The sequence below is a fragment of the Nannobrachium achirus genome (assembly GCF_963921795.1).
Source record: "Nannobrachium achirus genome assembly, chromosome: 6".
In the NCBI taxonomy this organism is placed as follows: domain Eukaryota; kingdom Metazoa; phylum Chordata; class Actinopteri; order Myctophiformes; family Myctophidae; genus Nannobrachium; species Nannobrachium achirus.
Genome location: NC_137815.1, coordinates 61,917,285 through 61,932,646, shown reverse-complemented (window position 1 = coordinate 61,932,646; position 15,362 = coordinate 61,917,285). Strand labels below are relative to the sequence as shown.

The 15,362-nt window shown below is 43.8% G+C and overlaps 1 protein-coding gene across 1 annotated transcript in view; it reads right to left on the bottom strand.

Moving 5' to 3' along the window:
• The window catches only part of sema3fb (sema domain, immunoglobulin domain (Ig), short basic domain, secreted, (semaphorin) 3Fb), a 104,603-nt gene that overhangs the window by 23,674 nt on the left and 65,567 nt on the right, over window positions 1-15,362 (bottom strand). The window contains exons 5-8 of the mRNA XM_080728902.1: window positions 14,445-14,564; window positions 7,295-7,388; window positions 2,564-2,683; window positions 1,959-2,098 (exon numbers count right to left, since the gene is read on the bottom strand). Coding sequence (XP_080585028.1) covers window positions 1,959-2,098; window positions 2,564-2,683; window positions 7,295-7,388; window positions 14,445-14,564 — 474 coding nt within the window. The remainder of the gene's footprint in view (window positions 1-1,958; window positions 2,099-2,563; window positions 2,684-7,294; window positions 7,389-14,444; window positions 14,565-15,362) is intronic.

Sequence of the window (15,362 nt, the reverse complement as noted above, 5' to 3'; positions counted from 1 at the left end):
TTGATGGCAGGAAAACACATTATAGTGACATATATCTGGGTAATAGTTTTGAATAAATATGTAATTCTAATGCCCTGAAGCAAGGGACATTGGAGGTAAGCGTGTATGCGGTACTTCAAATTTTCCATTTCGCTTTCCTGACATGTCCCCGTTTGGGATTTGGGAAATGTTTTCCCAATTTCGAGTGTAATAATTACAGCTTACGGCGTGGTATAAATTTTGGTGTGTGTGTGTGTGTGTGTGTGTGTGTGTGTGTGTGTGTGTGTGTGTGTGTGTGTGTGTGTGCGTGCGTGGCTGCGTGCGTGCGTGCGTGCGTGCGTGCGTGCGTGCGTGTGTTTGCGTGTGTGTGTGTGTGTGCGTGGCGTGTAAGGCCAGCGAGGTGAGCGGCGGTGAGAGCGTCCAGATGTGCGGCGAAGTGAGAAGGACAGGACCGGGGGTCTCAGGAGGCCGTGGCGGAGCCCACTGAGAGGGGGATGAGTGTTTGTGCGCGGGGTCACCGCCTAACCCGCTCAAATAAACACGCCGCCGAACAGCTGAGGGACACGTACGCCACATTCTCTCACTCACAGACGCAGCGGCGCTCACACGTGCACGCACACAGATGCATACATGCATATACATGTGCATGCATGCTTGCACACGCATGCATGCATACATACATATACATACATACATACAGGCACACACGTGCGCACAGGGGAACGCACACATGCCAAGTGGTGTAAAGTAACTAAGTACATTCACTCAAGTACTGTACTTAAGTACAATTTTGAGGTACTTTCACTTTATTGGAGTATTTCCAGTTTTCAGTACTTTTACTTCTACGCCGCTACATCTCAGAGGCGAATATTGTACTACTATTACTCCACTACAATTATTTGAACATTTTAGTCACTATATTAATAGTTGCTTTGCAGGTATAAATTATATTATTATAAAACATACATTAACCACTTTACCCTATTTTATACTTTATACTTTTTGATGCCAGTACTTTCATACTTTTATTCAAGTACATTTAGAATTCCGGACTTTTACTTGGAACAGATTACATCTACACGTACATTGCAGTATTGATACTTTCCCTTAAAGCAATTAAAGAATGTGAGTACTTTTTCCACCACTGGCACATCAAGGACAGACACACAAAAGGGACTACAGTATATAAACACTGTGTTCTCAGTATGAGGAGACTCAGCTGAGAAGGATACACCATAAGCTCTGAGTTTACTCTCCGCAGACAAACACATTCCCAGCTATTTGTTGTTGTTATTCAGCTCAGTCTGTGTTTATATTGAAAAAAAGGGCAAGAAGACGTTTGTCCAGGAACATTCTCATTTAACTGAGAAGGACTCTGCTGCATATCGTCGTTGTCGGGTGGAAAACTTGTCCAAAACCGTTCGTTTTGCATTTATCATTTTAAAAATGATTTAAACTAGTGAAAACAACCGATCTACAAGCACACAACGCCTCGCACCGCGAGGCGTTGTGTGCTTGTAGATCTGCTGTTTTCACTACTTGTGTGCGACGGCCTTGTATGAAGAAGCAGGGCTTTACTTTGCGAAAGAACGTACACATTTGAAACTTGAAGACACGAGGTTTCCGCCCGACAACGACGATATTTCAGTTTAAAGGCGCTGCCTTTAAGCCAGTATATTACCGCCTCTGAGTTTTAGGACTATCATGGGGAAGGAGACAGAGGATCACGGGGTCGCAGGTCAAAGGGCCATCTCACAGACAGAGAGACACATTGTGCACGAGGAGGTTAAAGACACATGTGGATTCCAGCACGTCGGTGTTAAGAGTTACTAGTTCAGCACACAGAACCCACTCAAACAAAGCGTTTAATATACCTTTAGGGGACTATGGCCTATTTTTCACATCATGTAGGGGGACATACAGTACAGCACAGCAGTGCCTTGGAAACACACACACAAACCTTCCGATTGGATACCCACCAGGCAGATGCGTCCTATACGAGACTGCGTCACAGGACTCTGGCCCATCTCGGACGACTTCTCTCGGAAGAAGAAGTACAGCTTGTCGTCGTTTCTCTCCGCGCTGTCAGGGATGAGGTGTGCGTGTATAAAAGAGGGATCTGGGGAGGGGAGGGAAAGGGGAACAAAGATTAGGTGGTGAAAAGGATACGGGGCTGTAATATTTGACTGAGGTAATTTCTAAACTGTCTTCATTTCCTGCTCATTGGAGCCATTACTTAAGGATTTCTAAACATACAAAACTCTACAATAAACATACTGTGTACATTAACAGGCCCCTCTGCCCCTCTGAAATGCCCTTAAGCAAACACTGAATGGCTAACAAGCTCCAAGAGTCGCCATTCTGTGACTGACCCTGGCTGGACCTTCACATACAAGAATATTTCCCCTTGGGGTTAAACATGGTATTTAAACACAAAATACAAGAACTTAAGGTAACTGTTATGTTTCAACCATACTACGTGTACAACTGAGTTTAGTTCCTAATCATATTTTGGATATGTCTTAAAAGAAAGCTGTCTAAATTGGACTATAGCTGTATTGGTCATTTGGATTGTGAAATGTACCATTCAACCATCTGGAGTTGTACTGGTCTGTTCGCATGGCAGTCTGTTTCCCCAGAGTACGGAAAATGGCAGAGTCTGTTCCCATGAAGTCAATGTAGACCCCGGCGTAGAGTTCACCATCTGAGTGAGAGAGAGAGAGAGATAGAGTAGATCAGGAGGATTCCTGGACCCAGACTTTATTCCAACCACACCCTTGGCACCAGGGGCGACACAAGGGGGGGAAAGTGGGACTGATTTTACCAGGGCCCAAGGTGGAGGGGCCTTCGTTATTTTATACTTTAGCTATTGAAAAATAGCAGATATACAAGCTCACATTTACAAGCTCACATTTTATCTGCTTATTGTAAGTCGCTTTGGATTAAAAGCGTCTGCTAAATGCCTAAACTCACATCTTGTAGATCTGTAGATCTGCTATTTTTTGAAAAGTCATGAAAATGTGTGCAAATCTTTGAATATATGTATTTTTTAAGCGAACAATACATTTTGTAACTAAGATTTTGTTTCTGGGGGGTCCCTGGAGCTAAATATTTTGAGATGGGGGTCCGTGGCCAAATACATATCATTTTGGGGGTCCTTCACATTAAAAGGTTTGAGCACCACTGAAATAGAAACCTAAGTTTTTTTTTAAAAACCTTAGAAGGTTTTAGAGGACATTTATAAAATTGTGTCAAAAAGACCTGCACAAATCTTCACAATTTTTCAAAAATAGCAGATCTACAAGCTTGCAGCGCGGCACTCAGTGCCATGCTGTGAGCTTGTAGATCTGCTATTTTTCAATGGTTAAAGCACAAAATAATGCATAATAATGCATTCCCATTCATGGGGGGCCCGCAGTGAATCCTTGTACCCAGGGCCCAGAATTTGGTGTGACACCCCTGCTTGGCACAAAAAGCCCAGGGGTCTTCTTTCAAAGGAGAACCCCCTCTCTGGCAGCGTTCTTCTAGAAGCTAATATTGCAGACCTTTCAATTCCAGCACTCATCATTCATCAACATGTGTTTTAGACATGTTTTAGAAGTGGACCATAGGATACTGTGGAATACATTAGTGACTATAGCCATAGCCTACTGTTGTAGGAAATAAATAAAACGAAATATCAACTTCTTGAAATATTAAAGTTGTACTATGTAACTTTTTTTATAAAACAAATCTTAAAATTCTCCTAACTATTAAATCACAAAAGTTTTAGAAGATCCGCGCCGTGAATTTCAGCCTGTAAAGCCTTCTCTGTATGTAAACTGAGATCCTTGCCGTGGACCGGATCTCGCGCCAAAATTGCGTCATCACACTACCGGCCAATCACAGCGAGGGTTATACAACTGCCGGCCAATCACAGCGCATCTTGAAGTGGGGTCGCTATGGCAGCCATATTTGTTGTCGCCCGTTTGTACCATCCCTTCTCTAGGTAATTTCGCCTACCAGGCAGGGTGAAGGAGTCCGTATCTCTGGAATTACTGAACGCACAGGAACAAGGGACCCCTTAAAAGATAGATCTCAGCGAGGTGGAGGCAGACGCGGGGGTCTGAAGGTACGAAAAACGTCCGAAAGACGCGGACGCGACCGCGGTTTGCTATAGGGCTAATGACCACTAGTTGGGCATCTTACACAGTATGGCTTTAACTCTCTTGGTGCCAAACACAAGTTTCCCCGAGTTTGGGCTGTGTTAGTGATTGAGTTGGGCGTTTTTGGAAAAAAAACAACGTCCTACTCTCGGTTTCGGCATGATCGCGATCGCGAAATGCATGTTTGTTTACATTTGAAGAAAACACTATCCACAACTTTCCAGCATCCCATCGTGCATTGTGCAGAAGGCGTGCGGCAGCTTCCGGCGCCGCAGCCGAGTGTGATCTACAAGCTCACAACGGTTGCATCTGCAACGTGACGTGAGCTTGTATGTCTGCTGTTAACCGGAAGTGTCCCGCAGATAATGCTACAGTAAATTCTCATGGAAACAGGTGGATAGCTAACACTATTTTGAATGCCAGAACGGATTTCCAAGCGGATTTTTTTTGTTTGAAAGCTGTGAATGGCGTGCACACGTGTGGTACATCATCCGTGCATTATCCGTGACCATCGTGCACATTAAAAGGTAAAATTCTAGCAATGGGGCTGTTAAGTCTGACATCATTTTGTAGGCAGAGGAGAACTTTTGCCCCCCAAAAAAGCGAATCTTTTTACTATTTTTACTATTTACTAATTTTTCTCTTTGTTGTTGAAAGGAAAGTGGTAGAATTATACTTTAGTTGTTATTTTTGTCTCGGATCTGTTGAAATAGCGAGGGACAGATATTGACAATAAATCTGCTTGGAAGTCTGACTACAAAATGATGTCACGGCTTAAAAGCCCCATTGAAGACATTATTCGCTTTTTAACCCTGGCAGCAAGCAGGTAATTTTTTTCTCTTTATTTTTTATGTTTTACAATGTAGCACACTTGAATAAAATCCCGTGTAGCACACATTCACACCCACCCACACATGAAACTTCATGTCCACATAAGATCTATATGCACAGCCTTGTAAAGCAGCAGGTAGCCTGGCTGTCTGCCCGCCAGTTGCTGTAAGGGCCTCATCTGTGAGCAGGTGTCACAGCATGTGGACTGTCAGCCAGGAGGGAGACAACTCCATGGGCGGCTCAGAAGACAGTGGGAGTTTGGGCAGGACGAATACGACCGCAATTAGACGGATACGATCCTGTTTGGCCAAGGCTTAATCCATGTACAGTACAGTATGATGTTATTCGATGTGACAATAATATATAATGTGATAAAAGACGTGTAGTATCTGTGTGGTCTTTCAGAGGTGAAACAAGAGGACTGCAGCCTCCCTTGCATGTTTACAATTTGCAAAGTTTTGACCACAATACAGTAGGTCTTTCTCAAGTAAACAATCACAGAGTGAAAAACAGTGACTTTTAACTTGGCATCCATTTTTTTTAGAGATGAAATCGTCCAAAATGATAAAAAAGAAAACTAAATGTAATCACTTTCAAAATGTTCAAAAATAACAAATAGCTGATATACAAGCTCAAAATGTCACACACGTGTTGTGAGCTTCTACAGTAGATTCATCATGTGACAGAGTATATAGGTAGTCCCCCGAGGAATCAGAGATTCCGCGATCACAGAATTTATCTTCTTTGCAACAGAAATTAAATATTAAAAACAATAACAATTAAAACAATTATATAGATTTAATATTAGATTTTTATTCTCAAAAACGATTATTCGAATATTTAATTATTCTAACCACTACAATGAATTGTAGCTATTTCATGAAGGGTTTAACTTGATCATTAGAACTTTTTGCTTGATAACTGGTCATTTTAGTTGAATCAAGAATTGTTCTCCACAGAATTCCGCAGAATCAGGATTGTTCTCCGCGGAATCAAGATCTTTTCTCCGCGGATTCCTGGGGGGACTATATAGGGCTTAATTGGGGAAGTTAGCACAGCAGTCCATGTTATCTCTGTCACTGAGGCAGAGGACTCTTGATCCCTATCAGTGCAATCAAGTGTCCAATGGATGATGCCCACGAGTGGCAGAGAGAGACAGATCCACCCTGGCTGTGAGGACCACCTCCACGCTAGTCAGTTGGCACCGTGCTAATGTGGGAAAATGGTGTCGGTGATTTACACCCACCATCTGACCCCACAGGAAGAGGATCCCCTTTCACTGGCGGCAACTGTGTCTGTCTGACTAACTAACCTTGAGAATGAGACACCCTGTTTGTGAGAGTTGATGGGAATCGACTATATCAACACCCAGCTTATTGCTTATTTATTGCATGCAGTACTGTAGACTGATCCTGTGCAGATGGGAATACATTCAACACATTAAAGAAAACGTCTTATGACGATAACAAAAGGTGGTGAGTTGTTTGGTACGTTCTGGAAGTAACAGGAGCTAAACTTATGAAACGTGATCCCACTAGTCTATGACCACCTTCATTTTAACCCTATAACAAGGAAAAGATTCCTCATGATTTTTATGACCAGGCTGCAAAGAACATTCCACTGCAATCTATCCCGTGGGAAATACGCACAGAATTGGACAGACAGTTGGCTTGGGTCTCTCTGGCAATAACGTTTTTTTTTGTTTTTTTTTTGTTTCAAGTGTGCCAAAAATATGGCAATTAAATTGTGGTTAGGGGAGGTGGCCATATTAAGGAGCAGCAGATAGAAGACAATGAATCCACAAGGGATAATGCTGCAGGGTCCATTAGTGCTTAAAGCTGCTATGAGGAACCAGGCTGGACCTCAACCACACGCTCCACAAGAGGGATCTTCAACATTTTCAGGCCAAGGACCCCTTAGTTGAGACAGAGATGAAGCAACCTGTTCATAGATTCCATATCGTTTCATTGTTTGACAGCACAATCATTAGTGTATTTTGGATTCATGTAAATTTGTGTTTCCAGATTTTTAACCACTTGAACTGTCAATACTTCTCCCCTCTATACCAAACCTCTTTGCCGAAAATAGCCGATCTACTATTAGATCTGCTAGATCTGTAGATCTGCTATTTTTGGCTAAAGTTCTCAGAATCTGGTTAAGAATCTGGCTAAAAAGGAGATTTTCATTTTTTTCTTTATCTATCACACAAAGATTTGGAGGAACCCCTGTATTAACTCTGAGGACCCCCTAGGGGTCCCGGACCCCCTGTTGAAGACCCTTGCTCTACACTGATCCCCGGCCCCACTTAAGTCATGTGACCAGACCCAAGTGATACTCACTGATCAACGCTGACACGCTGTTGAGCTTCGGGTCATAAGAGCACTTTCCCTTCCCAGAATCCACTTTGCCCGGCTCCAAGTGGAAGATGTATTCCTGAAAACGGAAAGAATCATAAGAAAGGGCAATAAATCCAGAGCTCCCTCGTCTTGTCATCGTGATTCCCCCATGTGCAGGGAAAACGAGGCGGCGTGCACGCTTGCCCTGCCTCCTGTGGGACCCATAAGGCCTGATGGAGGATGAAGTATTAGAATAATGAGCGTGCCTTCACACAGAAAAATACATGCGGGGCGAACCAGAGTTTCTCTAATCCCTGTACATGCCACTCCGACGCGGAAAACAATGTGTCAAGGGTAAGGGGGGTGGGGGCGGGGGCGGTTGCTCGTCTTTGCATAACAAGCTGCATGCCAGATATCTCTCAGCCTCGTGGTGCCTATGGCTGTACAGACGCACTGCTGACACCTGTGATCCAGGGCAGTGAAAACAAGCCTCGGGTGGAGGCTGGCAGCGGATGGCTGATGCTCCCTGCTCGTGGTAAAATCGGCGTGACGATATCACGATAAATTAAATCTCCACATTACGATTATCTTAAGTGTTTTTTATCACGATAAACAATAGTATCGCTCATCATCCCATCCCTACCAGTAGCATCATTGCACAGATCAGTGCATGTCCAGTAGCTGTATTGTCATTGGGTTTTGGGGCTAAAACAAGGGATAGAGACATCCCTGTCCTCATCTGTCAACACCCACAGGAGAGAGAGGGAGGCCTTCTGCCAAACAATTCCCCGTCAGATTGGAGTGTCATCATGCACCCGTGTATAAGTCTCCTCTCACCTTTGATTAAAATCACTGTTCTATAATACGAAGGTGTTGGCAGCTGGCTCCTAGCCATGCCAAACGTTGACATGTTGATGTCTTCCAAAGGTCATAAACAATAAGATACCTCAAGGAGGGGGCAAGATTTTCTAGTGAACTTGTTTTAAACTCCCCTCACTCCCTTTAAGATTTAATCTTTCACTAGTGCTGCATGATTCACCACAGTATATTCCTTATCAGATTGATAGAATTGTCCATTAAAGTCTCTGCATATTGTCGTTGTCGGGGTGGAAACCTTGTATCTCCAAGTTTCAAATTTGTACGTTCTTTCGCGAAGTAAAGCCCTGCTTCGTCATACAAGGCCGTCGCACAAAAGTAGTGAAAACAGCCGATCTACAATGTAGATCGGCTGTTTTCACTAGCTTAAATCATTTTTAAAATGATAAATGCAAAACCAACGGTTTTGGACATACAAGGTTTTCACCCGACAACGACGATTATGTTTTGTGAAGCGGTCGCAGAACTCAAAACGCTGAATGCGTGGCACTGTGTCGGTGGCTCTGCTCTTTTCTTTTCGCTGCCCTTCTACTTGGCTGCAAATGGGTGATGTTTGCTTTCAGCCAACGGGGCCTAGCTGTGGGAGTTGAGAGAGATGAAGTCTAGCCCTGCCACCCGTGTGTGGGAGAGGCTGGGCCACATTCCTACGCAGGGTGGAGCGGGCGGAGGGGTACGGGACGGGAGTGCAGGGTGCAACACATACTGTACCGCTGTCTTCATTCTGTATACTGTATATGACATTCAGGATATGGTTGCAAGAAGTGTTGGGAAAACTTTGTCGATCTTGAATCTAAATCCCATCGTTTAGATTAGTGGTTCTAAACCTGGGGGTCCCCAAATTATTTTGGGGGGTCCCCAGATGATTAACTCAATGTGAAACATTGTTTCCTCACCCAACAGTAAACAAACCAACATAAAGTTTAAGTGTATGCACATTTCTAAAGGGACAATTTAAGGACTTTTCAATACCTCTAAAATGACAAATTAAATATTGGCCAATTTGTCAAATATTAGAGGCAGAAATTGTGAAAATAGCCGATCTACATGCTCACAACGCCTACACTTAAGATTTCTAACTTATATTTTATATAATCTTAAGTGAAATCTTAAAGGCGTTTGTGCTACCAATCACATTTCATGGGATTTACTGAATAGGATGAGGAGGAGGATGACGACGATGATGATGATACAGTGAACACACACACACACACACACACACACACACACACACACACACACACACACACACACACACACACACACACACACACACACACACACACACACACACACACACACAGAGCACCATTGAGTGTCGTAGATTACTTGACACTTGTCAATGGCAGAGTTGATGACTAACTTTCCATGCAACAATGAGTGAGTGAAAACAATTGTAAAGTACAAAACCAAGCAGGCGTACACAAAAAAAACCAAAAAAAAACATAGGAGACAATGAGAGATGAGAGTTAAGAGGAAAGAAAAGGACCTGTACTGGTGATGCAAACACTGACATTAATTATCACACGGACTGTCCAGGACAGACACATGCTTGGTTATAACCACAGGAACCCCTAAAGTGTCCCTATTCTGGAGCAAAAATAGCAGATCTACAAGCTCAACACAACGTGTTGTGAGCTTGTCGATTGCTATTTTTGGGGAACAGATTTGATGTAGAGGGAAAGAAAAAAGGAGCGGAAAAACACGATGATGAATGTCAACGACAACGGCGATGGTTGAACTGCTACAACAACCGATGATGTCAGACACAGACAGACGGTAGCATGCCGGAGGGCCACTAGCCTAATAGGCAGGGGCTCCAGGGGCAGACAGGGCCCCACGTCCCACCTTTAGTCCAAGTGTCTCGTGCACGGCGGTGGCTTCGGCTGCGCGGCTAGCCCTCCCGCCGGCCAGGGGCATCTGCAGGTGCATGGCAGTCTGGAACAGGAGACAGCAACACAGTCTGGACGTTACGCAACTGAGGGAGCAAAGCGCGTGGGAGCAGGTCCGTCCACGTTGGCTACAGTATATATGTGCCTCTGGCAATGTTATCATTCCCATTTCCACGTTTGTGTGAGGAAAAAAGGAGATGTAGGGATTGCATTTCGTTCCATTCAACCAGAAGTTGAAAGAGCAACATTAGCTCTCTGTCCTGTGATTGAGTCAATATAGTCTGTCACTGTATTATTAACTGAAATATTTTCTTACTTCATCCACTTCAGATATTATGGGTATTGTGTTCAACAAAAGCAAGTACACCCAAGGGATGCCTTGGCTACAGTGGCGACGTATCCAAATGACATCAATGCTGATGTCTACAATTATTATGCACAAAATAAGCTACTGAAATATCGTCACTGTCGGGCAGAAACCTTGAAGAAACTTGGACTTCCTCCAAGTTTCACATTTATACAATGTTTTGTTAAGTAAAGCCCTGCTTCATCATACAAGTGTTCTTGTAGATCGGCTTAGTAGATCAGTTTAGATTGTTTTTATAAAATGCTAAATACAAAACTAACGTTTTTTGACATAGAAGGTTTCCGCCCGACAACGACGATATGTCTGTTTATGATGTGTTTGTAGGTATGGAAACACCCTTTGACGTATGTTCTTCTCTCACACTTATCTCACTTTAAGCGAAGGCTCGTGGGACAAGTCAGACCTGTCTGTTCAATGCATGTGACAGAGAAAATAACAGCCCTTTCTTTCATTAATAGACCAGAACTGGAACATTCCACCTGCACCCCATAATGGGAGCTCTCTCTCTCTCTCTCTCTCTTCCAATTATTACCCAACCTCATGGTACCGGAGATGCTGGCTGGCAGGTGGCCTAGGTGAACTAGATGGATGGATGGATGGATGGATGGATGGATGGAGCCCTTCATTAGCAAATGGTTTATATAAAAAACACATGCAACAACAAAGCGGCACAAGGCACGCCCGCGCAATCGCGGGGTTGTCCACGCCGCACCGCATTCTCGGGGGAACGCTCTGCGGGAAATTTACTTTTTATTTATCCCCCGTTTTTTTTAAATGGTCCCATGACCATCATTAGTGAATAAGTGTGGTATTTAAAGAAGAGGGGCTTGCTGTGCGGGGGGACGGAAGGGAGTGCTAAAAAGTGTGTGTGTGGGGGGGGGCACGGGGAGGAGGTGGTGATGCCTGGCTCGGTGAAGGAAATTCAAGAGGTCCCGTTAAAGAGTGAGACTAAACAGAGTAGTGTAACAGTGCACTGGGGACGACAGCTGTGTGCCGGGCTAAGCTCTGCTGGCTGCCTGGGGCGAGGAGGCTGGAGACGCAGGACCGTGAACATACTTAATGATAGAGGGAAATCATTGTGAAGTTAACCTGCCGTAAGGTGGCTTGGTTTGATGGGGTGTCAGGAGAAAGGGAGAACGTCGGTGAAGGGTGGTTTGTAATTAGCTGTGCGTTGGTGTTGTGCCACTGGAAATAGCAGAACTAAAGGCTATCAACGCATCAACCTCTTCTAGTGCAGACCTGCTCGATGTGCCTAAAATGACATATACAAACTAGAAGCAGTGCTCTTCCGAGCACAGGTCTCCACCAGGCCGTGTGTCCTGGTGGTGCTACTGTATAATAGGCCAATGTAAAAAGGGTGGCATATGTTCTTCACCATAGATCTTTCATGGAAATCGGACGCTGCATGCAGGATTTGAAACATTGTGTTCCAAAAATGTGTTTTGCTAAAGTAACGCTATAACAGGCCAATCTGAAAAAAGGTAGCATTTGTTCCTTGACCTAGTGGGAATATGTGTGGCAAATTTCACGGTAATCGCAAGCTGCGTTGATGATTTGAAGCATTTTGTTCAAAAACGGAGCAATCCTGCAAACTTTAGAAGCTAATATTAGCCAATCAGGATGGAATATGAAATATCAGACAGATCGGACTTGACCACATGACTATAGAGATACTGTGTACCGATTTGCGTGATTTTTGGATAAAATCTCAAGGAGTAATATCCAAAAATGTGTTTTACATAAGTCGGCCCAAAGATGGCGCTATAAAAGGCTGATGTGAAAAATGCAGGGCAAAGGTTTATCCTTAGCCTCTAAGGCATGCATGGGCAACTGGCGGCCCGGGGGCCACATGCGGCCCCCACCTTCACTTAATGCGGCCCGCAGGTTAATATCCGAATACTGATATATTATTGATTTCAGCTGTTACAATTCTAAACATGACCCACTTTAATTACTTTTTTATGTCCAATGTGTTTTTATTTAAGTTTATGAACTTAACATAACAATTTATAATGCATTTGAAATTAAATGGAAATTTTATTTTTCAGGATTCCAATTAAAAAATAGAAGAAAATAAGTCAGGATTCCAATTTAAAAAATAACAAAAATAGCAGTTCTACAAGCTCAAAACGTGTCGCACAGCTTGTAGATCGGCTATTTTTGACCGTATATGCAATGTGGCCCTCTGGAGTGAGTGTGGAAATATAGTGGCCCTCTCCATCATCAAAGTTGCCCACCCCTGCTCTAAGGAGTGCGCTTACAAAGTTTGAAACTGATCGGTGGAGTTATAGGTAAAACCACAAATCGGCCTGTTATAGCGCCACCATGAGGCTGATTTAAAAAAAAATTCTTCCTCGGCCTAGTGGGAACGTGTGTGCGCGATTTCGTGATAATTGCACTTTGCGTTTGGGATTTGAGGCATTTTGTTCAAAACGGCTCAATCCTACAAACTTTGGAAGCCAATCTTAGCCAATCAGGATGGAATATGCAAAATCGGACAGATCTGTGTCGATCACATGACTGTCGAGATACTGCCTACCGATTTGTAGGATTTTTGGACAAAATCTGTAAGAGTAGTGCACAGAAATATGTTTTGCGAACATCGGCCACTAGGTGGCGCTATAAAAGGCCCATTTGAAAAATGTAGGGCAGAGGTTCTAGATTGGCATCCAGGGAATGTGTGTGCTCACTTTGGCAGCGACCGGGCCAACGGCGACTGAGATTAGCTGCACACAAACTGCGAGGACACACGGACACACGGACACACGGACACACGGACGGACGCACGGACGAAGGGGAAAACATACTCTCCCCCAAGCCTTCGGCTGGTGGAGACAAATATGGTGAAGCAGCTTTCTGCTTCTACGGACCGACAGCTTGGAATAAACTCCCACTACACCTAAGACAGGCAGCCTCTGTGGATAGCTTTAAAGCACAGCTCAAGACCTATTTCTTTACTCTTGCTCTTAGCTGAATTTTTAAATTCCTGTGCTGTTGAAGTCTGCACTGTTCTTAAAATGTTTGAAATGTTCTTCAATGTTTTATGTTTTTATTTTGTCTCTGCTTTATTGTAATCATGTGTATTTCTTCTGTTAAGCACCTTTTCTGCTCTGTAAAGCGCTTTGAGCTGCATTTCATGTCATGAAAGGTGCTATACAAATAAAGTTGTATTATTATTATTATTATTATTATCATGCTGCAATGCGTTGTGAGCTTTTAGATCTGCTGTTTTCGGCACACGGCCAAGTATAAAACAGGCCTTTAGCAAGAGTGAAGAGAAAAGGAGAGTAGTCAAGAGAGCGACAGCCAAATGAAATGATAATGTGCATGAAGTTAGGTTCATGGTGTGATTCCTGGGTAAATGAATATAAGATATGAACCAATCCAACATCGTACAGTGTTACACAGTACAGGTATGTCTGTGTGACTTGAAGGTCACACGCTTGACCTGGCGGCCAGGGGTGTCGCACCAAATTCTGGGCCCTGGGTACAAGGATTCACTGCGGGGCCCCTGTGCTTTAACTATTGAAAAATAGCAGATATACAAGCTCACAGCGCGGCACCGAGTGCCGCGCTGCGAGCTTGTAGATCTGCTATTTTTGAAAAATCATGAAAATCTTTGAATATTTCAAATCCTTCTGAGGTTTTTTGAAAAACCTATGTTTCTATGTCAGTGGAGCTCAAAACTTTTCACGTGAAGGACCCCCAAAATGGTATGTATTTGGCCACGGAACCCCATCTCAAAATATTGAGTTCCAGGGACCCCCCAGAAGCAAAATTTGAGTTACAAATGTTCGCTTAAAAAATACATATATTCAAAGATTTGCACACATTTTCACGACTTTTCAAAAATAGCAGATCTACAAGCTTGCAGCGCGGCACCGAGCTTGTATATCTGCTATTTTTCAATAGCTAAAGTATAAAATAATTAAGGCCCCTCCACCACCTTGGGCCCTAGTAACTCAGTCCCACTTTCCTACCCCTTGTGACGCCCCTGCTGGCGGCGGTATCGGATGCTGACCTGAGATTTGCGTCCGCGGTTCACGTAGGTGCAGACAGGGTTGTACGCTCCCGTCCCACAGACGTACAGATGGGTCCTGTTCCAGGGCTCGATCAGACGGATGAAGTTGCCACACTCCCCCTTGGAGACGCAAAGACACAGACTGAACAATAAGCAAACATAATATCGTCGAAACCTCGTATCTCCAAGTTTCAGATTTGTATGTTTTTTTTCTTTAAGTAAAGCCCTGCTTCATCATACAAGACCGTCGCACAAAACTAGTAAAAATAGCAGATCTACAAGCACACAACGCCTCGCGGTGCGAGGCGTTGTGTGCTTGTAGACCGGCTATTTTCACTGAACACTGAACAGTGTTGGACATACAAGGTCTCCACCCGACAACGACGATATACAAACGTAAATACATTCATGCAATGTCAGCAATAACCATTTACAGTTTTGGCATTGGGAAAGAGGCTCTTATCCAGAGGGACTTACAACGTTTAAAGTCGGAGTAAGCGGCCAACAACAAGGTGAGTGGTCCAAAAATTTTGACTGCTAAGCAAACAAGTATAGATATCAAATCAAGGGCCGTATTTAAATTAGTTTCAGTGTGAAATAACATTGTTTAGTGTGAATTATGGAACGCTTGAGCACTATGAATTCACAAGCGGACCAACAATAGCCTACTGTGCATCAATATATTGGGACTAAACTGTCTAGCAGTGGTCCTACAGTCCCTGAGCTGGCAGAGAGGAGCTGGGTGAAATGATTGGGCCTCTCCACTCTCATTCCAGTCCTCCTGGCTAGACAGCAGGGAACCAGCGTTTTACTGGGCCAACACACAGTCTCACAGGTGAGCACTATTTCAGTGGGCGTCTTAAAGGGGCCACACCATGCTTTAAAAAATATATATATTTTATATAAATATTGGTCCAT